General features: G+C 43.5%; 1 protein-coding gene across 1 annotated transcript in view; it reads right to left on the reverse strand.

The window, feature by feature from the left end:
- Nucleotides 1–22,533, reverse strand: part of ALK (ALK receptor tyrosine kinase) — a 219,793-nt gene that overhangs the window by 51,310 nt on the left and 145,950 nt on the right. The window contains exon 9 of the mRNA XM_077151697.1: nucleotides 4,270–4,432. Within this exon, the coding sequence (XP_077007812.1) occupies nucleotides 4,270–4,432 (163 nt within the window). The remainder of the gene's footprint in view (nucleotides 1–4,269; nucleotides 4,433–22,533) is intronic.

Consider the following 22,533-nt stretch of genomic DNA (forward strand, 5'->3'; position numbering starts at 1 on the left):
CCAAATTGTCCTTCCCTCACTTCTTGGCCCGTCCCCGCCTCCCCCGACCCCCCCCCCGCCCTCCCCCGCCTCCTCCCTGACCCCCCCCCCCCCGCTTCCCCCCCCCCCCCCCCATCTCCCCGCCCCCTTCCCGCGTCCCCACCTGAGCCTCCCCCGCCCCCCCACCTGCGCTCCAGCCCTGGGCCTCTCCTTTCCCCTGCAGTGCCTCCCGGGGCCACCAGGGGGAGCGTGGGGCAGCCGGGCGGGGAGACCCCAGGCCGCGCCCCGAGGCTCCAGCCATATCCCACTTCTTGTGGAGCTCAGCCTGCAACCCCCTTCTCTGCTCAGACAACTATTGTCTCCTTCAAGACCTAAGGCAGGGTTCAGTCTCCTTGAAGAAACCCTTCGGGAGGCCAGGCTGAGCGACCCCTCCTCCGGCCCTGAGGGGTGCCCGCCCAGCGCTCCCACCAGGCAGAGCCCCTCAGTTTTGCACACCTGGGGAGGGCACCGTGCCCTAGGAGGCGCTTGGTGAGGGTCTCTGAGATGTGAAAATCAGGAGGGGAGCAAGTCTGGCCCCTAGGACACCCGCGTTCTAGCAGAGGAAGTGGCAATTACAGGGGAAGGGGGCGCGGGGGGGTGGGGGGGGGGAGAATGGGAGAAGGGATTTAGGGGTGTACCTGGGCTTCACCCACCCTGCTCTCTCCTTCTCCCCAGCTCCCTCCTCTCCCTCTCTCTGGGCTTCTTCCTTGGGGATGGTGGGCAAACGAGCAGAGGGTCTGTGATAAATCATGTTTATGTTTGTGTTTTCAACTCTATCTATCCCCAGGGAGACTCCAGGCCAGCGGGCCCCACCTGGGCTTAGGGTAAGTGTGGGGCGAGGGAGGGTCCCTCTCCTTCACCTCCCGCCAGGGGAACAAGGGCGGCGCTGGGCGCAGCGGCAGGCAGGGGGTGCTTCCAAGCACCTTCCCTTGCAGGCAGCGATGGGCCCGCTAGGCTGTGGCTCCCAGCCTTTCTGTTTCCAGGGAGCTTTTTCTCTTATTCTCTGGTATGCCCTCTGTTTTTCTTTACTAGATGGACTGCACTTATTAAAGAATGATTAATATGGAGAAAAGTTCTTGCTGAAAAAGGGCACTGACATTTCATCCTGCGTATTTTGACCTGGAGACATAAAAAGCAAATTAAACTCTCAACCTCTTAGATGACCAAAAGACATGGTCGCCTTTGACTCCTCCAGGGTCGAAGATGAGGGGAGGGTCTGGAATATTCGGTTTTAAAACAAAAATTAAACGGCAAACACTTCAAGAACAAACACCCAAAAGCCCAGTGTTTTTCGGTTTTGATTTTTCCATTTTGACGTGGTGTTACCCAGGCCAGTTAAAAAAAAAGTCCCCTGGGCCAAAACATCCCCTTGACCAATTCAGACACTTTGAAGTGCCTTGATTCATCAGAAAATGAAGCTCCTTGTACAGGTTTCCCGTCAGGAGTTCACCAGATAATTCTGGGGGCTACAAGCTAGTCTCAATATTGCAGAGATAAATGGAAATGATTTTCGGATTTTGCTGGAATTATGTTGATGCAGTGTGGCAAAACTGGTAATATGTGCTGATCAGACTGCTGATGTGGTCGGAGCTGTATGTACCCCAGAAAAACATGTTCTTAAATGTAATCCACTCCTGTGGCTGGGAACCCATCGTAAGCAGGACATTTTGATGAAGCTACTTCAGCTGAGGTGTGGCCCGCCTTATCAGGATGGGTTTTAATCCTACTACTGGAGTCCTTTATAAGGGGAATAAATACAGACAGAGAGAGAGAGAGCCACTGAGGGAGCAGCCCGCAGCTGACATCACAGAAGAGAATGAAGAGGCCGCCAGTGTATTGCCACATGTCAAGCTAAGGACCAAGCGTCGCCAGCAGCCAGCCCCAGGCGGCCACAGTCTTGGGGGAGTAAGCAGCGCCTTGATTCTGACTTTCTTTTAGCTTCAAAACCGTGAGCAAATGAATTCCCCTTGTTTAACCTGCCCCACTTCATGGTATTTGCTCGAGCAGCCTAGGAAAGCACGTCACCTGACTAGTAGCTCATATTACAGCTGTGATTAATAAAAAATGGGAAAATGAATTAATTATTACTTCATAAGTGCAGTTCGTTTTGCCGGCAAAATCTTTCAAAATGCAGCACCTATCTGAGGAAGTCAGAAAAAAGCCCCTGGAAACAGAAATGGCGGGACTGCTGCCTGCAGCGATGTTTGTGGCCACGCGGTTTGGCTACTGCGCAGTTGGGTGCCTGGGGCTCTCGGAGCTCCAGCTCAGTTCCCTGCCATTGGGCCAGGGAGGGGAGGGGAAAGCACCTACTGTGTGCAGGCATTGTGCTGGGCACTTGACCCATCTCCACAAGAAACTGCGCAGGGAGTAGTACTCCCTTTATGGAGGGGGAAACAGAGTCTCAAGAAATCATGTAAATGACCTGTCCCTGCTCACCCAGTTTGGAAGTGGGTGTGATTCACTCTGTCTCAAGGGGGAGCAGGCCCCAGAAGCACCCCCAATGAGACGCCTCCTGCCATCTGTCCACCCCTGCAGCAAGGGATCCAGGGCGGGACCCCCTCGCAGCTCCTCTGTGCTCTCCTTTCTGTGGCTGTTTGCATATGGGGACCTGAAACAAGGGGCTGTACTCCTCAGTACTCTTCCAGGAGTTGGGCCTCCCCCAGCACCCTCATTTCCACAGAGGCTTCCTGGAGGAGGGCGCTGGCCGAGCCTCTGCCACGCTCCTTTCTCCCTGCTCCTCTTGTCCCTCTACATGCTTCTAGAGTCTGGGTTTTAGCGGAAAGATCACAGGCTTTGAGCCAGAGGGGCCTGGGCTCCAGTCCCACCCTGCCACCCCTGGCAAAGCCTGGGACCTGCTGCCCGGTTTACCTCGGATGTCAGGTGCCCATATAAAATCCCAGGAATAGCAGTTATGACAAGTAAGATCACACTCACTCCTAAATGGGGGCGAGATACCTGGGGTCCTCAACAAACATCTGTCCCTTCTTCCCGGGAGCCTCTCCCTCTCTGCCCAGGGAAGGATGCAGGACTCATGGAACTTCTGCTTGACAAGAGGGGGGTCTGGCCTCCCCAGTGTGGCAGGGCCGGAGGTGGCTGGATGTCTTTGGACCATTCCTGGGGGGTGCAGGGGGCCTGGCACAGCTAATTGGAGTGCAGCCAAGCCTTGTGATGGCAGTCCTGCCCAGTATGTCGTTTACAAAGCACTCGGGCTCTCCCTGTAATGCGTTTCCGTGAGGCCCCAGGGTTTGGACTGCCCAGGAACCCTTAAGCTAGAGAGAAAACAGGGCAACTGGAGAAGCCCCTTCCTGCCCAGGGTGCTGAGGACCTGGTGGGGAAGGAGAACTCATTAGCACCAACAAGGGCTTCCTGTTTCAACAGCCCTGGTGGCGTGGTGGAAGGAGCTCAGTGAGGGAGGCTGTTTATGGACCTTGTGACCGTGGAGGGTCTCCTGGCCTCCTTGAGCCTCAGTTTCCTCATTGGTAAATTGGGGATGACAACCCTTGCCCAGCTTATGCCATAGAGCTGGCGTGGGGACTACACAGGTTTACCTAGTCAAAGGTTTGGTCTAACTCAGTGCTTCTCAAGGGCTGGTCCCTGGAGTAGGAGCATCTGCATCACCTCGGAACTCGTTAGCAATGCAAATTCCTGAGTCCCACTCCAGACCTCCAGAATCATTCTGGGGCTTGAGCCAACAACCTGTATTTTAACCAGCTCAAGTTGGAGAACCATTGGTCTTGTCATTAGCTTGCGTTCGTGCTGTGGCCTCCAAGTGGCCTGGTGGCCTTGCTCCCTGCAGCCTGGCCTTTGCTGTATGAGTGAGCTGGCCAAGAGTGTAAGTTTGCTTTACTTCCCAGGGAAGGCTCAGGGAAGAAGGCTCATGGCTAAGAACGTTATTTTGTATGTGCATTGGACTTTTGTTCCTCATGCATCCTCACATCCGTTGCCTCATTTGAATAGCACCAAGTAATAGTCAAAGAATGGTTCATTGTAGCTATAATTATTAATAATAAATGTACATAATGTTTTGAAGCTGATTCATGCATGCATACCACCTCTACAAATAGCTTGTGACCTCCTTGAAGACAAAGGACCTGTCTCCCTTTGTTGACTTGTTCTGCACTCCGAATCTCCCATCTCTAGCCCTTATTCCCCACCCTGGGGCCAGAGTCCATGGACTTAGGACCATGGCGTGCCTGGGTGGGCATCCAGGCAGGACTCCAGTCCTCTTCCCTGCCCACCCTCTGTACGCACCTGTAGGTGTTGGTGGCTGGCACCCTCCAGATCTGGACGCCCTTCAGGGGGCCCTCGCTCCCCACCACCACGCTCAGGTTGGAGTTCCGGTAGGCGTTGTTGCACTGGGTCTGCGTGGGGCCATGGGGCCCGCTGGCCCCACATGTGGTGAACAGCCAGTGAACTGTGACACAAGAGGAGAGGCGGTCACTCACTTGGCCAGAGCCCTCCTCCACGGCCCTCCCCAGGATGCTTCCAAGCTGTCTGTTCCACGCCCCAGACTCATGTTTCTAGATGGCACCAATATGGGGCAAGAAACACTTCCTGATCAGTCATTCCAACTGGGAACTTCTGTTGAGGACCCATTACATGCCAGACCCTGTGTCAGATGCCAGGGACGGTACGAAGGTAGAGCAAACTTGGACGCTGGACTCAAGAAGTTAATAGCACACCGAGGGAGAACAAAAAGGATACAATGAACCACAATACTGGTTGGTAAGGAAAAAAGGTAAATCCTTAAGAGGGCTTCAGGAAGTACTGAGCATTCTGAGCAGGGAGAAGTCTCTTTCAGCTGGCAGGGACATGGGCAGTGCTTGGGTCTTCTCTAGTCCTCTCAATGGTCTGACATATCATGTGGTAACTGCAGGTGCTCAATCTGTGCTCTTGTGACTGCATTTAACCTGCTCCCAAGGGCTAGGCATCTACACAGAGCATCTTCTGAGATTGGAGACGACTGAAGAGTAAACTGGGGATGGTGCCGGGTCCATGATCCCATCACTGGGCCAGATCCCAGGACAGTGGTGGGGAGCAGGTGGCCTTGCACTCCCTAGGTACATGCTTTGTCCTCTGCCAGGTGCTGCCTAACAAGCCCTCAACAAGGCTCACCCTCCTGGTTTACAACCAAGTTGTGTTTGGCAACCCCTTGCAAGCAGTTCTTAAGCTTCTACACATCAGAGTACAGAAAATTGGGAAACAGGTCAAGTTTGCATTTGGTGCATGCCCCTCCTTTTCCAGCTCCTCATCCACTTCCTGGAGCTCTCTATTCTCACTCCACACACCCCAAATCCTCCTGGGGGGCCCCAGGAACAGGCAACACAATACCCACCTCCACCCCCACAGGCAACACAATACCCACCTCCACCCCCCGCCTCTTTCAAACTTTCTGTCTTTGAGTCAGACCAGACTTCACCTTGGCCAGAATTCTAACATTTTTACAACCTATAAAAACATTTTTAAAAATGTTTCTTGATGAATTACTCTTACTTAAAGTACAAAAATCTCACTGTAAAGTTGCAAAAATTATTTCTTTTTGAGGAGAGATTTAGTAAAATTCAACCAATAGAAAATTATGGAAAAATTAATTTCGGTGAACATAGCTTTATTCATTAAGATGTACAGGTGAATTTTTTGAAGACATTCAACTAATTTAATGATGTAAATATGAAAGGTTAATTTGGATTGCAATCAGACTGAAATTTGCATGGCCAGACTTGATAATCTGAAAACATGGCCTATTGCAGTGGGATTCCGTGACTCTGCCCTGGCCAAGAGGTCAGGAGAACAAGGCTCTAGTTGGGTTTCCTACACAAGTGGCTACTCAACACTTTTCTGGGCTCCAGTTTTTTCAGATGAAGATGCTGATTTCTGGTGGTCTTTTCAAAGGCTAGACAGTAATGAATCCACTCCTGATGGGGTATTAAGGACTGATTTTTAATTTTCCAATCTATTTGTATTATAAAAGGGTAACCTGCTAATTTGAAGTACTGAATCTTTACTGAAGGAATTTTAGAAGAGCTCTTTGGCCAGTTGCCCTTTTACAAATATCTCTCGGAAATCAGCAAGAACACTGTGTTTGGGGCAGCCTCATCAGCTGATTGTGGGACCAAGATCAAGTTCCTTCATGTATAGAAGGGGACAGATTGGCATGAGGAACAAAGGAGGCAAGGGATAGGAAAGGTCATCGTAAACTCCATGACTCTCGATTTGAGGTGTGTTAATGACTCCTGCCTACACCCATGGCTGGAGCTGTTCCTGACAGAGAGAAATGTGGCCAGGGGAGTTTCTGCTTATACGAATCTCTATCTGCAGCACCTGGGGATTTCCCAGTGAGTTGGGAATTAGGATGGGGGCAGGGAGAAAAAGAAAATCTAGGGAAGGGAGTTGAAAAATCCACTCCTCCCATTATCTCCAGTTCCTTGAAGCTTGTTCTGCAGATCCAAGCAGTCTGCAGAAGCACAGTGATTCATTTAGTTAATTCAGTCCTAGAAATGAAAGAATATAGTCTTTTATTTTTTTTTAACAGAGCACTAAAGGGCTTGGGACCCTACCAGAGCATATGGCCTTCCCTGGGACCCACTTTGGTCTAGGTTGACACTGTTCTGAAAAGTTCTGCAATGTTCACAGAGATACGGGGCCAGGTGGGGCATCTGGTGAGGTAGCAAGAGGGGCATGGGCTTGTGATCCAGGTGAGCCAAGTTTTCTTTTCCTGTTTTTTTGCCCCTTATCTGTGAGACCCAGGGAAATTATATAACCTCCCAGAGCCTCAGTTTCGTAATCTCAACAAATGGCGAGAGTAACACCTAGTTCTTAGTATTACTATGAGCACATTTGGCAAAGAGATACAAAATTCATGTAGTTTGAAAAGTATGCAACTTCATGTTCCATTTCTGACTGTGGGAAGCAGAGACACCCAATCTCAAGATTTATGTCCTCCTTTCTATAAAGGAGGGACTCTGGGGTCATTTCTCAACAAAGGGACCAGTATTTTCCCAGTTCAGTGGACGTTTATTAGTCTCTGGTGGCTTCTATTGGTAACATTTTGTTTTTATTTTTGGCAATTTTTGATGGAAAGTTCCAGGGAGGGAACTCTTTCTGAAGTGGATTCCATGGGAACAGAAGATCGCTATTGTGGGGCAGGCCCATTTTTCATCCAGCCAGAATTCTGTTGCTCCCAGCAGCCTTCAAGGTATGGTGGTTTTTTCTGCTCCCTTTCATGGCTCTGACCTTCATAAATCTGCCCAAAGTCATTTGGAATCAATTTATGTTTCCCACCAGCACCATCTCTTGGGGTTGTGCAGTGTCAGAGTTTATTGCCCACTGTGCAAGGGCTGTCCTGCTGCTTCTGCACGTGGGCTTGGCTTGCTCTCGCTCAAGCGTCATCCTGTTGCTTTCTTTTGTTGACTCTGTCTCTGGGATCTCATGACATTATGGAATGTTTCAGCACTATGAGATTTGGGAGATTACTGAAATCGGTGATTCCCAAACCACCTGACGACCTTTAAAAGTACAGATTCCAAGAGCCCTAGAGAATCAGATTCAGTAGATCCCATTATGTAAAAATCTTCTCAGGAGAATCTGATGCTCACCAGATTTGTGAACTAGCCTCACCTAGTTCATCTCCAGAGGGGGAAAGAACATGTTAGAGAGGAGAAGAGTCAATCAACATTGGAGAAAGGACCAGATTAAGGGTTGCGCTTTCCTGTCCAAGGGTCCTTTTGGTCGTGATCAAGCCCCTTTGAAAGCCTGGAAGACTTCCAGTCTTTTCATATGGTCCTGCATGACTCCCTTTTCTCTAAGCTCCTGATGTACCCTCAGGACCTTCCTCATGGCAGGATATGTTTCTTGAGGTGGGGCAACCAGAACCGTGGATGCCTGTGGCTTTGGATAAGGGCACAATCACTTATTCTGCATATTCTGTAGGTGCCCAACTTGGTATTGGCTTTCCAGCCTCCTTTTGCTGAGGCTTGCTGGGAACAGATTATCATAATTTCTAGATCCTTGTTGGGGGGTGGGCTACTGCTCTGGGTCTGGTGGTATTAGCAGTTGGGGCTATGAGTGTCCCTTAGGAGGCATCTCCAACAGGGAGCCCTGGGAGCAGGAAGGGTCTGGCAGGTTCTTCAGGCAGGACAGGCATAAGAGCAGTCCTAGGCTAAGGCAGACCGAGTTAGAACCATGAAAGACAGACGCTTTCAGAAGTGTCACTGGAGTTAGAAGACATTGGATACCACTTTGTAGCTCAAAGAAGACAGATCTAGAACCTGACAGACAAGAGAATTAGTGACAGTGGTACCAGGAGCAAGAGAAACAAAGGTGAGCTTTGATTCCCAGGTAGAAGCTGTTTGTTTCTTCACTTGTTTTATGCTCCCTTATGGGAGAAGTGGCCCCTGAACCTTAGATACTTAAGAGGTAAACTCCACCACGAAGGGGCCAGAAACCCCTCAATTTTCATCGTGTAGCTAATATAGATCAGTCACTATATTTTCATATACATATTGAAGGCCTTTATATAGATTTATCTTGCTTAAGCCTTCCAGTCCTGGAGGGGAGTTATAGTGTTCCCTATAAAATCAGGAAATTTGAGTTCAGAGAAGCTGAGTGAAGGTCTGTAAAACACACAGTTGAATAAATGCAGATCATCTGAGTCCAAGTTCAAAGCCTGAAAATACACTAGGGTCTCCAGGAAATCTTCATAGAACATTTCGGAGAGTTTGTTTTCTTTTGTTTTTTAAATTACTTAAAGCCAGGACAGAGCAGCTCAAGTTTGCTGAGGCCAGTGAGTGGGCTGGCCACCAGGTGGGGACAAGTGAGAGTCTTGTCAGGAGACTGTGGTGGGGGCTTCTCGACCCCAGAAAGTCCCACAGCAGCATCAGTAGCAGCCTAGCATAGCAGACCATGATAAAGAAAAGCAGATACTCTAGGTCAGGGTTCTGATCCCTGGAGAGGTCATGGGGAGCCAGGAGGTATCCAAATCCAGTAACTGGAATGCTTAAAATGCCAGGAAGCAGAGATATTAGAGAGGGGCCTGGATCAGAAGCAGTAAGGCAAAACCTTGATTTTGGAGAGATCAAAGTCATGGTGAGACCAGCAGTGAGGCAGGCTTGATGCTGAGCTAGCAGCAAACTGAGAGTACAAGGATCCCCATACAGGTACAAAGACCCCTGCTGAGGGTCTGCATTGGTCCCCAAGGCTCTTTAGAGCTGTAGGAGGTATCAAATAGCTCCCTGGAAGAGACCAAAAGGCCGGATTGGGGGCAGGGAAGGAAGGAAACAAGGTTCTTTCCACTTCTCTCAAATAAAAAAACAAAACAAAGCACAAACTATTGTATTAGATCTCATATATTGGGAAAAATGAGAACTATTTGATTTATCTTGTTCTTCCACATACTACACATTGTAAACCTAGGTTAGTACTCACTCACATCTAACTTGTACAAAGAACCCACAAAACCAAAATATTGATTGGTTATAGATGATCAAGTAAAGAAAACCTATTAAGCATTGGGTTTCATTTTAAGTATATTGCAGAACCCTCCAAGAAGAAAAAAATCAATCAGTGATATGCAGCACAATGCTAAAAACAATAGACTAGGCAGTGATTGTACTGCTTTTATTATTGTTGCTAAGCCATCTCATCTCCTCAATTCAATGCAAAGAAATAAAGCATGAGACAAAGGAAAATAAGTTCTCAATTATCACTATGTATCATGATAATTAGGCTCTGTCTCCTGCTGAAGGCCTAGGCATGTTATACCACAGAGGAGTACCCGATGGCCCATGTGGGTCATTTGCACCATTTTGACTGTTATCCATGGAATTGAATTGTATCCATATTAGTTGACTGAGCTAAACTTCATGGGAACTATGGCATGCTTAACTAGTTAGATGGCCATTCTAAATCCCCAAAAATCAAAATCATGACCCCAATCCAAGTAAATCTAATCATTCACTGGTCCAGAAAGGGATAGTACACAATTCTTTATTATAAATTGGAAAGGGTATCCTCTTTTTTTGAGTATATATGATAGCAATAAATTGTTCTCCTTATTAGGACAAAATGAGAATAAATACATCTGGTATCCATCATGAGGTTAAAACATTTCTACTACCTGTCTCAACTCTTTAATAATGGAGCAATGTCCCTTTCTAGATATAAAATCAATCTGATCTAGGTACTACAATTGGGTAGGAAACTCAGCAACTAACAAGGAGATTATTGTGCCATGCAGTGATTTGAAGCTGCATGTACATCACAAAAACATGTTCTTAAGTCTAACCCATTCCTGTGGGGGTAAACTCATTGTAAGTTCTTTGATAAGGTACCTCAGGTAAGGGGTGTCCAAACCTCAGTCAGGATGGATCTTAATCCTATTACTGGGGTCCTTCATAACAGTATGAAATTCAGACACAGAGAGAGAGCCATGGAAGCAAGAAGCTAACATCAACAAAACTGGGAAGAAAAGGGAGAGACCAGCAGATGCTGCCATGTGCCCTACCATGTGACAGAGGAGTCAAGGATCACTGGCAGGCGGTCTTTGGGAAGAAAGCATCACCTTGATGCTTTGGATATTTGCCTTACCTTAAAAAACGTGAGTGAATGATTTCCCATTGTTTAACCTGACCCATTTCATGGTATTTGGTTTGCGCAGCCTAGGAAACTAAAAACAGACCATCTCATATATATTTTGCTATAGCAGCTACTTCTGTTTTAGAAAGTCCTGGCTTGCATCTTTGACCTTTGGCAAATGCAAAGAAAAGAAACCAGTTCTCTAAGTGAGCAATGGAGAACTATCCTGGTTCATTCTGTTGACACTATGACACCATGAAACTTCTAGTCATGGTCAGGTTCATGTGTCAACTTGGCCAGGTGGTGGTACCTGTTTTTCTGGTTGGGTAAGTGCTGGCCTGTCTTTTGCTATGAGGGCATTTCATAGAATTAAATCATGATCACATCAGCTGCATCCACAGCTGATTCCATTGGTAATCAGCCAAGGGGAATATCTTCTCTAATGAGTGATGCTTAATCTAACCACTGGAAGTCTTTTAAGGAGGATTCAGAAGAGACAGGCTCTCTTCCTGCTTTGGCTGGTGAGCCTCTCCTGTGGAGTTCGTCCAGACCCTCCATCAGGATTGTTAGCTTCACAGCTTGCCCTACAGATTTTGGACTCTATGTTCCCATGGTTATGTGAGACACTTTTATAAATTTTATATTTATGAATATTTCCTGTTGATTCTGTTTCTCTAGAGAACCCTAACTAATGCAACTCTTGGTACCAGGAGTGGTTCTTAAGAAACAGAATCTTAAAAATGGGTTTTTATGTATGGTACCACTCACTATTATCCCTAGTGATCCACGAGGAAAATTTTTGTTTCCTCTCCCTGCAACCCTGAGCTCTGCTGGTCTACAGGTTTTAGTTCCAAAACGGGAAGTGCTTCCACCAGGAGAAACAACAATGATTCCATTGAACTGGAATCTAAGACTGCCACCTGGTCACTCTGGGCTACTCATGCCCTTGGATCAACAAGCCAAGAAGGGGACTACATTAATGGCTGGGGTGATTGACCCTGATTGTCAGGGGGAAATAGGACTACACCTACACAATGGAGGTAAACAAGAGTTTTCCTGGAATATAGGGGATTTCCTAGGGCATCTTTTATTACCACCATGCCCTGTAATTAAATCAATGGAAAACTGCAACAAGCCAATCCAGGCAGGGCTACCTATGGCTGTGAAACTCCAGGAATGAAGGTTTGGGTCACCTCACCAGGCAAAGGACCACAGCCAACTGAAGTGGAATGGGTAGTGGAAGAAGGCAGTGATAAATATGAACTATGACCACATGATCAGTTACAGAAATGAGAACTGTAATGCTGTTCTGTTTATGTTATACTATTTAAGTTGTATGATATCAAGTTTAAGAATGAATATTTCCCAAGGACTTACACCCTATTCTGGAGAGATTTAATATGTTTCTTGTTATATGCAGGACAGTTGAGTATTGTTAGGTGAGAAAATAAAATGTGTCTTTTATTGGTTCTCAAGAATACAGGGGACAATAGAATATTCTTTAACTCATTTACTTTATCTTTCATTATACATGCAATAGTTTCAGAATAATAAAATTAATGCTATTACCACCATAATGAATATAAAATCTGAGAGCAGTTAAATATTCTTTATATTTTAGCATATGTGTTCTTCATTCTCTTATACTTTTTTGTAGTTGTATTATGTCCACACTGTTTGGGCATATGGCCATTACATATGATACTCTCTCCCCTTTAGCCCTTAGTCTTTGTTCTGAAAGTACTGTATGCTCAATGCTTGTATAAGTCCTATGCTAATATTTCTCAGATTAAGGGCTTATTGGGACAATATCAAGTATATTAAATATGTTACTCCATTTTCTTAAAAACACTAATGACAATCTAAATTTCCTTCTTTATTAAATCACTTGCTGTTTTTGCTTAGGTGCTCAAAGTATTTTTTTTTCCTTACAGTTCAGTAATTTTACCAGGATATGCTTTGATATTGCTTATTCTGGGTCTGAATTCTCAGGTACATATTAATAAGCAGTTTCAATAAGGAATTTTTTCTTGAATTATAGCTTTAAGTATTTGATCTCGTCCCATTCTTGGTTTTCTTCTTCAGTGACTCCTGTTATCTGCCATAAAAAGAAAGTGTCCTCTCAACAGCAAAAGAATAAAGAACCCAATTATAAAATGGGCAAAAGGTATGAATAGACATTTTTCTGAAGAGAAAATATAAGTGGCTAAAAAGCACATGGAAAATATGTTCATTTTCATTGGCTATAAGGGAAATGCAAATCAAAACTACAATGAGATACCACCTTAAACCTATAAGAATGGCTGCTATTAAACAAACAGGAAACTACAAATGTTGGAGAGGATGTGGAGAAATTGGAACACTTATTCACTACTGGTGGGAATGCATAATGGTATAGCCACTGTGGAAGACAATTTGGTAGTTCCTCAAAAACTAAATATTGGGTTGCTCTAAGACCTGACGATACTACTATTCGGTGTACACCCAGAAGAGCTGATATCGAGTGATGAAAACAGTCATTTGCACACCAATGTTCATGGCAGCATTAGTCACAATTGCCAAAAGATGGAAACAATCCAAGTGTCCATCAACAGAAAAGTGGATAAACAAAATGTGATATATACACACAATCGAATATTATACAGCAGCAAGAAGAAATGAGGTCCTGAAGCATATAATAACATGGATGAATCTTGAGGGCATAATGCTGAGTGAAATAAGTCAGGTACAAAAGGATAGATATGGTATGATTTCACTAATATGAACCTCCTAGAAAATGTAAACTCAGAGTCGTACAATGTAGAATATAGGGGACCTGTAGATAGATAGAAGTTAGAGAAGGGGGAGCAGTGACCTAATATGTATGAGATTGAACTTAAATATATGGGAATGCATAGAGGTGATGGTAGTTTGTTAGTGGGATTATAAGTAATAGTGCTGTATTGAAGGTGAATATGATTGAAAGGGGTGTTTAAAGCTATCTCACTGATTAGCATTATAAATGTAAATAAATTCTTGCATGAACTGCTTCAAAGGTATGCCACTTGTTATAAAGAGTTAATAATTGAGGGGTCTCTAGGAAAAACTACGTATTGCATACTATGAACTATATTTAACAGGAATATTTTACTAGTACCACAATAATACTAGGGATAAATCATTGGGAGGTGAATAAGAGTTAAGGGGAGCTTTTGAGTTTCTCTTTGGTGTGGGTGTGTCTATCTTATTTTTCTCTTTGGAGCAATGAAAATTGTCTAAAATTGAAAGTGGTGATTATTGTACAAATAAGTGAGGACACTGTGAGACATTAATTGTATATTGTATGGAACATATTCTATGTGAGTATATCTCAACAAAATCTGCAGATTCAAAAAAAACATACAAAAAACAGAAATATTCAAATGCTAGAGAAAATGTGGAGAGAGAGGTGTACCTAGTCAATGTCAGCAGGGTAGCAGAATGGTGTGGCCCCATCAGAGAGTAATGTAGTGGATCCCTGGAGGCTAGAAATAGGGTCGCCATATGATTAGGCAATTCCATTACTGGGAATATACTCTGAAGAACGGAAGGCAGGGACTCAAATAGACATTTGCACACTAATGTTTATGATAGTATTATTTATGATAGCCAGTGGATGGAGCTGGCCAAAGGGTACATTGACTGAGGAGCAGAAGGGTAGACTGGTGTGTATATATGTTGGAATATTGTGTGGTTACAGAAAGGAATGAAGTCATGAGGCATGCAACAAAGTGAATGAACCCTGAGGATATAATGAGCAAAATAAGCCAGAAAGAAAAGGAAAATATTGTGTAGTCTCATTTATAAAATATTTATAAGAAAATTAGGGCCCAGATTGTAGGCTCTTACAGCAGTCACATTTATTCCTGAGTTTTAAGTGTTATTTCTAAATTCTGAATGCTGTGCTCAGTGTGTATAACCTGGTATTTCCCAGGAACTTTGGGTACCTTTGTGACAACTAAGATTCAGAGTTGGAGTCCTGCAGCTCTAAGAGTCAGCATTACTCCATACAGCAACTGTTAAAGAATCTGAGAAAAAGATCACACTTCAATTAGAGATAAGAATGAAGCTAATCTGGTTGGGACTAAGGTAAATCAGAATAAAGGGTAAAGAATGATAGTGCTGTGTTCTAAAACTTCACCTTCTGTGTGAGATCAAAGGAAAAGATATTTATTTTGTCTAAAATTTAACTTCTCTGTAGCACATAATCTAACTTAACCTGTATGGCAAGTCCATTTAAACAACCTAAACACATTAAGCCTAGAATAACGAGTGGGATTTTGTAATTCTGTATAGCTAGTGTAATCCCTGATGCATTCCAGAGTATGTTGAACAGATAATAAAAAAAGTATTTGCAAAGTCCTCGAGGACTGGAGAAAAAAATATGGAACTATTAAGTCTCCCCACCTGGGAAATTCCTGATATGCTCTCAAGCTTTAGGGACTCCCAAGTTAATCGGCCAGCTTCTTGATCTTGAGGCTTGCTCTTATGAAATTAATTTCTGTAATGCGGAAGCTAAGCCCAACTATAATTATGCCTAGGAGTCACTTCCAGAGAACCTCTTTTGTTGCTCAGATGTGGTCTCTCTCTCTCTCTCTAAGCCCAACTCTGCAAATAAACTCATTAGTCTCCCCGCTATGTGGGAAATGACTTCCAGGGTATAAGTCTTCCTGGCAATGTAGGACATGATTCCCAGGGATGAGCCTAGCCCTGACATCATGGGATTGACAATGGCTTCTTGACCAAAAGGGGAAAAAAGAAATGAAACAAAAGTAAAGTATCAGTGGCTAAGGGATTTCAAATAGAGTTGAGAGATTATTCTGGAGGTTATTATTATGTAGCTTCAGCTAAATATTGCAAGTTGCCATGGTGTGTCAAGCCCCAACCAACTGTATTTCTGAAAACCCTAAAGAATACTTGAAGTTCTATCTGAGCTCTATAATATTTCCACTCAGTTTATTTTTCAGAAACCAGTCTTTCCAAGAACTTAACCAGTTGCATCCTCCTACCCCATAATGTTGACACCTCTTCTCTACATGAAGAGGTTAGAATGGCCCTGGCTCGAATATGCCCAATGATTGACAGAAGGATTAAATGAGAGGGAGGCGTTGTAACAGAGAAGATAGGATTTAACAAATGAGTATGACCACTGAATCATTGTATTGTTATTTCTTTTTAGTGTTCAGTGTATTACGGCCACTAGAAGGAAATACTTGAAATTGTGGAACTGTAACCCATACCCAATCTTGAAGTTTGTTTTGTAACTTTTTGTTAAAATGTACTTTGAAATTTATAACTTTTCTGCATATATGTTATATTTCACAATAAAAATGTTTATAAACCAAAAAAAAAAACAACTGCAAAGCATCCTGTTGGATCTTACTTGACTATCTTTGATATGTCATCTTTTTTATTTTAAAATTTTCTTCTTTTTACCTTCCATTTTTCTTAAGGCATTCTGTTGTGTTTGTTTGCTCTTGTATTTCTTTTAGAACCTAATTCTTTTATTTTGAATACTTTTCTGAGTTCTATCACCTAATTTCTGAGTTTTGCTAATACTGATTTATGTTGTTTTTCAAATCTTGCATCAGTGCTTTAATGCATTACTTAAGTTCATAATTTTTGTTTGGCAGGAATATCTTCCTGGTATGCTTTCATTTTCTGTAGGGATGTTATTCTGCTCTCTGTTTTTTTTCCTTATAATTTTATATGGAATTTGACCTTGATACTTCTTGGTTATGAATTTCTATATGAAATTATTGTTTTTTTTGAACTTTTAGGGTTCAGGAGGTTTTCTGACTTCACAGAGCTCCCTCTACTCTTGGTTTCATAAAGTGCTCAAAACATGGCAGTTTGGTGAGGTTTCTGGATCTATTCCTTTCTTTCACTTTTATCTGGACAGTCTCTTATTTTTTGACTCTGTTATCCCTGCCCTACTCAATACTGATTCTACTCCCTGAGGTTTATTCTCAGTGTGGGCCCTTTCCTGGAAAGGAGACCTGGTGGCTGGGCCACTCGGGGCCCTTCACATCTTAATGTTGGTGCTGAAGACACACACACCACTGGACCAGACAAAGCCATACACCACTGGATTGGGCAAAACCTCTGCTGGTTCCAGCAGCTGTTCCCAAATTGGCTTGCTGCCTTTTCCAGCAAATCTTTGTTGGCTATTTGGGATTCTGTTGTTCTCAGGCTTGTAAGGCAACCTGTTGCCTTCTTGTTCTTTCTTGCACAGAGATGCTGCTCCTGTGCAGGTCTTGTGGTTGCTGTGGACTTGTCCTTGCCCACCTGTATTTTGAGGTTTGAGGGGAATACTTTATCACCAAAGTTTGGTGTCCAGGGGTTTTCAGTTTTGATTTATGGTTGTTCTGATTTCATGTGGGGATTTGGAGAGAGGCAAAAACTATGCTGTTGTCATCATCATTGCCATCTTCCCAGAGTCCTTGAAAAGATTTTGAGTTAGAAATCACTTGAAGTCATTTGCTTTAATTAGTCCCTTTATACTATCTTGTCAGGTCCCTCACTTGCATTTCTACTCTGTGGATACAGGGATTTTCAGATTTCACCCCAGGGAATCTCTCTTGACTATGTCTATAAACTGCTACTACATCAGGTTCTGTCTTTTTTGATATGGAATACTAAGTACAGACTTTTCCTAGTGCCACCTAGACTTAGCTGGTTGTTTAAGGCTATTTGCCCCTTCACTAAATGGCCCCAGGTATAAATATTTTATACTGACTCACTTTCTTTTCTCTCTGCTGTCTGGTGTGATTTCTCGGTTTATTATGTTTATATCTATGTTTAATCTTATTTACATAGGACCTGAACATGGCCCTAGACCTCTTTGGTATCAGGCTGAGGGCAGCTAGCTGCAGGAAGCCTCAATTTCACAATTTTGGAATGTATTTATATTTTGGTATTTAGATGGTAGATGGTGAAGGGCCCTGGAAGTCTAACCTTGGATAAAAGGATGCTACCATGATTCTGAATGAACAGGGCTGGGAATGTTTAGGTCTCCAATATCAGTGTATTTAACTGCAGCCCCTTTATGTAGCATCTATGTCCTGCCATGAGCTCAGTGCCTTGCAACCTTGTTAGGCCAGTAGATAGAGAAGAGGGAAGGATTATTACCTGTCTTTCATAAGGAAGGCCATCACATAAGGAAGTTAGATAACTTGCCTATGGTCACTGAGCAAACCTGACTCTAAGTGAGGGGTGACATGTCACATTTACTCTTTCTACAAAATAGTGATGGATTTTCCATGTTCTTCCAGTTTGTTTCTCAGACTGAATATGTTTTCAAGTACGTGCACCCACACATATACATGCACACATGCCATCCATTCATGCACAACTTTCTGCTTGTTCCTTTCTTGTTTGTTTTCATTGATGAGACATCAGGAGGTGTTAAGAACAATTATAACCCTAGTACTGTATTTTGTACTAGTCGTGTTCACACACATGCTCTCCATTTTACTATAATCTCTTTGTCTCCTTTGCTCCTCACACAGTTCCTCCAGACAGGCAGGATGGCTGAAAATGCTGAGGTATCACAGGGAACAAAGAACAGAGGTCCATCCATCTTCCTGCTAGGAAGTGGACACCCCTTCACAGAGAGGAACTTTGAGTTGAGCTAGTTCCTCATCCACAGGCCAGGGCAGCAAGGCGGGGCTGTTGGGATAAAAGCTGCTTTCAGGACTGAATTACCCTAACCAGCCCTGACACCCAGCAATCGGAGGGAGTTTTTAATGGCTTCTGTGATGGCTGCTGTGTTGTGTTCGCAACCATTCCCATTCCCTGAGGGAAAGTCAGTAACATACGAGAAAAGAGAAAGGTCACAGGAAAAACACTATCCTGAAAGCAGAGTGCTAAAAATTAAGTTAAGGGAGGCCTCATGACTAATTTGGTTATTCCTAAGTTGGCTTCAGGCCAGAGGTGTGTTAATAAAGTATTTGATATTGATTTGGGCACTGCGGACTCACCCATCTGGGGGTCATACATAATGGATTTGGTTTTGATGCTTAAGTGGGAAGTGGGAGTGATTCAAATTCAGCTCTGCCATACTCAGGTCCCAAGAGTCACTGAATTCTGCCCTGTCTGGTATTGTCTGCAGGCTGGGAGAGAAAACCTTTGACTAGCACAAGGCACTAGGAGTTATGCTCCTAGGATTTGCCACTTCTAGTTGTAAGGTCCATTGGGCTCCTAAGAGAGAGGCAGCAGTGCAGAAGGCCAGACCCCTCACTGTTCTATTCTTAGTAGTTATTGCTCACTGTTTGGTTATAACTTGCCAAGGGTGAATTCCTACAAAGCCCTTGGGTTGCAACACCACTGACAGATGGGCACATGAGGTGCAGGCAGTCCAACAGTTCCTGTGATTTAGAGATAGAAAGAACAAATGTTTCAGCTGCTGGATCCAGGTCTCAGATCCTCTAAGGTGAATTGGAGAACAGGGATATACACGAGAGGCTGGGAAATCCAAATGTCAAGGGCAGAAAGGAAAGCAATGAGGGAGCGAGTCAGGTCAAATGGTGTACCACAAAGAGAAAACAGAGCTGCCCTGATCAAATGGTGGAGCAAGATGCTTCAGAACTCTGTCCCCAAAGAAGCTTTGAACAACCATCATGAACTAGCAGAAACATTATTCTCAAAGCTCCAGAAAACAATTAGAGGACATCAATCACAGGGTGAGCACCCAATCAATAAAAAGGATACTTAAAAGTGGTGGGATCTTCTGGTGCCCTGGCTGGCCTGGCTGTCCCCTCTCTGACTCTGTATGGAGCTGGCTTACTTTTTCAGTGTGTGTTCCTGTTACTGGTTCCAGAGAGAGGACATTAACCCTCTCATACATATTGACACATCTATATCTGGCCCAATCTGTCTCGTAGTGGCTTGAGGGACTCACCATACCAAACTTGTCTTGCATGTAGAAAGCAGCTCACTGAATTCTCCTATAGAATGCTGTGGGGGAAAGCCAAGCTATGCTGTATGGGGCAAGGGACTGCTGGTTGTAGGATGTACAGTACGGTGTTTGGTCTGTGAGGAAACTGTTTCCTGGCAAGAGGGGACATTTGGAACAGTGTAAACAGGCAATTCCTAGGGCCATACATGCAAGCCCAAGACAAGACATATGTACAGAAAGGACAAGGGAGCCCCCTATGCTTTGGCCTGGAGTTATTCTCTATGCTAATTGTATGAATAGGCCCTGAAGGCACACTGGTGCTGGTCAATCTGCAAAGGCTGGGACAGGTGTTGTCTTTTTTTTGTTCTTCTTCTCCTTTCTTGTTCCTTTTTGTTAGTTCCTGGCATTCAAGGAAAGTTCAGTTATAACAGTATCTGGATATAAGCTTAAGGGAACAGATATCTCAGAGTCTAAATTACAACCAAAACACATTAAAATATCAAAATGTCTAGGTTACATCAAATGATTACAAAACATAGAGGGAACTGGGAAGTGATTTCCAGGCAAAGGAGAAGATTAAAGCAGTAGAGACCATCAGTGAGGAGGACCAGACCTGGGACATATCAGACAGACTGAAAAAAAAAAGGAGTCCTAAATATGTTCAAAGAGTTAAAGGAAAACATGGACAAAGAACTAAAGGAAACCAGGAAAATGATAGAGGGACATAAATAGGAAATCAACAGAGAGATGAAAATTATGAAGAGGAGGCAAACAGAGTTGAAGACCACAATCTCAGAAATTCAAGATTCCCTGGAGGGGTTCAATAGCAAATTGGTACTGGAAGAAAGAATCAGTGAACCTGAAAAAAAGACAATTGAAATAATCCAATCTGAGGAGTAGAAAGAAGAAAGAATGAAGAAAAATAAACAGAGCCTGTGGAACCTGTGGGACATCATCAAGCATATCAATATATGCACTATGCACGTTTCAGAAGGGAGAAGAATAATAGAAAAAAATAATGGTTGAAAATTTCTCAAATTTAATGAAAGGCATGAATATTCATATCCAAGATGCAGCTCCAATTAGGGTAAACTCAAATAGGCCCAAGCCACAGCACATTATAATCAAACTGTCAAATTCCAGAGATAAAATGAGAACTCTGAAAAATGCAAGGGAGAAGCAACATGTCATGGTCAAGGAGCCTCTATAAGAGTAAATGCTGATTTTGCATTGGAAACTATGGAAGGAAGAAGGTTGTGGAGCAATATATTTAAAGTGCTGAAAGCAAAAACTTGCCAACCAGGAATTCCATTTCTGTCAAAAGTCTCTTTCAAAAATGAGGGAAGGGTTGCAAGGGTGGTCCAATGGTAGAATTCTCGCCTGGCATGCAGGAAACTCAGGTTCAAGTCCCATTCCATGCACTTCCCCAAAAAACAAACAAACAAGCAAAAAAACCAAACAAAACCCAACCAAACAAAAATTCAACAAATGGTGCTGCAATAACTGGATACTCACGTGGAAAAATAATGAAATGTGACCCTGCCATGCAGCATACAAAAAAAAAAAAATGAAGGAGATATTAAGATACTCCCAGATATACAAAAGCTGAAGGAGTTCGTCACCACTATTTTGGCCTACCAGAAATGCTAAAGAGAATTCTGCAGGTTGAAAGGAAAGGACAATAGACAATATCACAAAGCTGCATGAAGAAATAAAGATCTCTGGTGTGGGTAACAACACAGGTGAATATAAATGCTAGTACTATTGTATTTTTGATTTGTAACTCCTCTTTTTACTTCCTACAAGACCTAAAAGGCAAGTGCGTAAAGTGTAACGAGAAATCAGTGGTTTTGGACTCATAATGTATGAACATGCAATTTGTGACAAGAACTACATGAATGTGGAAGAAGGTGGAGGGTAGAGGAACACAGTTCATGTATATTCTTGAAGTTAAGTTGGTATCAAAGCAAACAAGATTGTTGTATATATAGGATGTTAGATTTGGGCTCTATTGCGGCTACTAGGAGAATATCAGGAAATATGCCAACTCATGGAGACAGAGATTGGCATGCAGGTTGCCAGGGGTGGCGACGTGGGAAATGGGGAGTTGAATGAAAGTGGATATGGGATTCTGCATGAAAGATGGTAAAGGTTTGGTCATGGAGAGTGGTGAGGAGATACTGCAACTGAGTGTGTATGATTAATCCCACTGAATGATGCTTGGGAGTGTTTGAGTTGGGAAAGTTTATGTTGTATATGTTCCCACGATTAAAAAAAGAAAGAGGAGCTAAAGTGACAGTGGCAATTAAAAGCAATGTATGATCTTGGATGGATCAAGGGAGGAGAGAAAGCTCAGAAGGACATTGTTGGGACACATGAAAAAAATGGAATACAGATGATAAACTTTATATAATGTTAAATTTCTTGAACTGGATGACTGCACTTGGGGTGGTTACATAAGTGAATAAAATTGTTTTTGGGAAATATTCATGGCAGTATTGAGGATTCAGGAAGCAAGATGTATACAACCTACACTCAAGTGTTCAGAGGATGGACTAATGAATGGACAGAGGGATACAGATAGATGGATAGATGGACTGATAGAATGATTCATTGATAAGTAGAATGATATGGCAAATGCGGCAAATTGTTACAATTGGTGGATCTGGGTATCTGGGGGGGATAGGGGTGCCTCAGCGTTCTCTGTATGGAGTTTGAATTATTTTTGTAATAGTCCTGTAAATTTCAAAGTATTTCAAATAAAAAGTTTTTAAAAAATAAAAAAAAAATAAAATGCAAATAGAAAAGGTGGACTAAAGAATGTAAGAGTAGAAGGCCAGAGAAAAGGAGGAAGAGGCGCTTGTCTATTACTCCTTCCTGCAGTGCAATCACGTGGTGGGAGGTGCAGCAATCATTTTGAGACCATAAGAACCCAAGTGGGATTTAAGGGTTTAACCTGCAAATTGATGATTGATTGGGTCAAGGATTAATTGAAAGAGAGGGCCTAGAGTGCAAAAATGCCTCCT

Source organism: Tamandua tetradactyla, chromosome 3 (assembly GCF_023851605.1).
Source record: "Tamandua tetradactyla isolate mTamTet1 chromosome 3, mTamTet1.pri, whole genome shotgun sequence".
In the NCBI taxonomy this organism is placed as follows: Eukaryota; Metazoa; Chordata; class Mammalia; order Pilosa; family Myrmecophagidae; genus Tamandua; species Tamandua tetradactyla.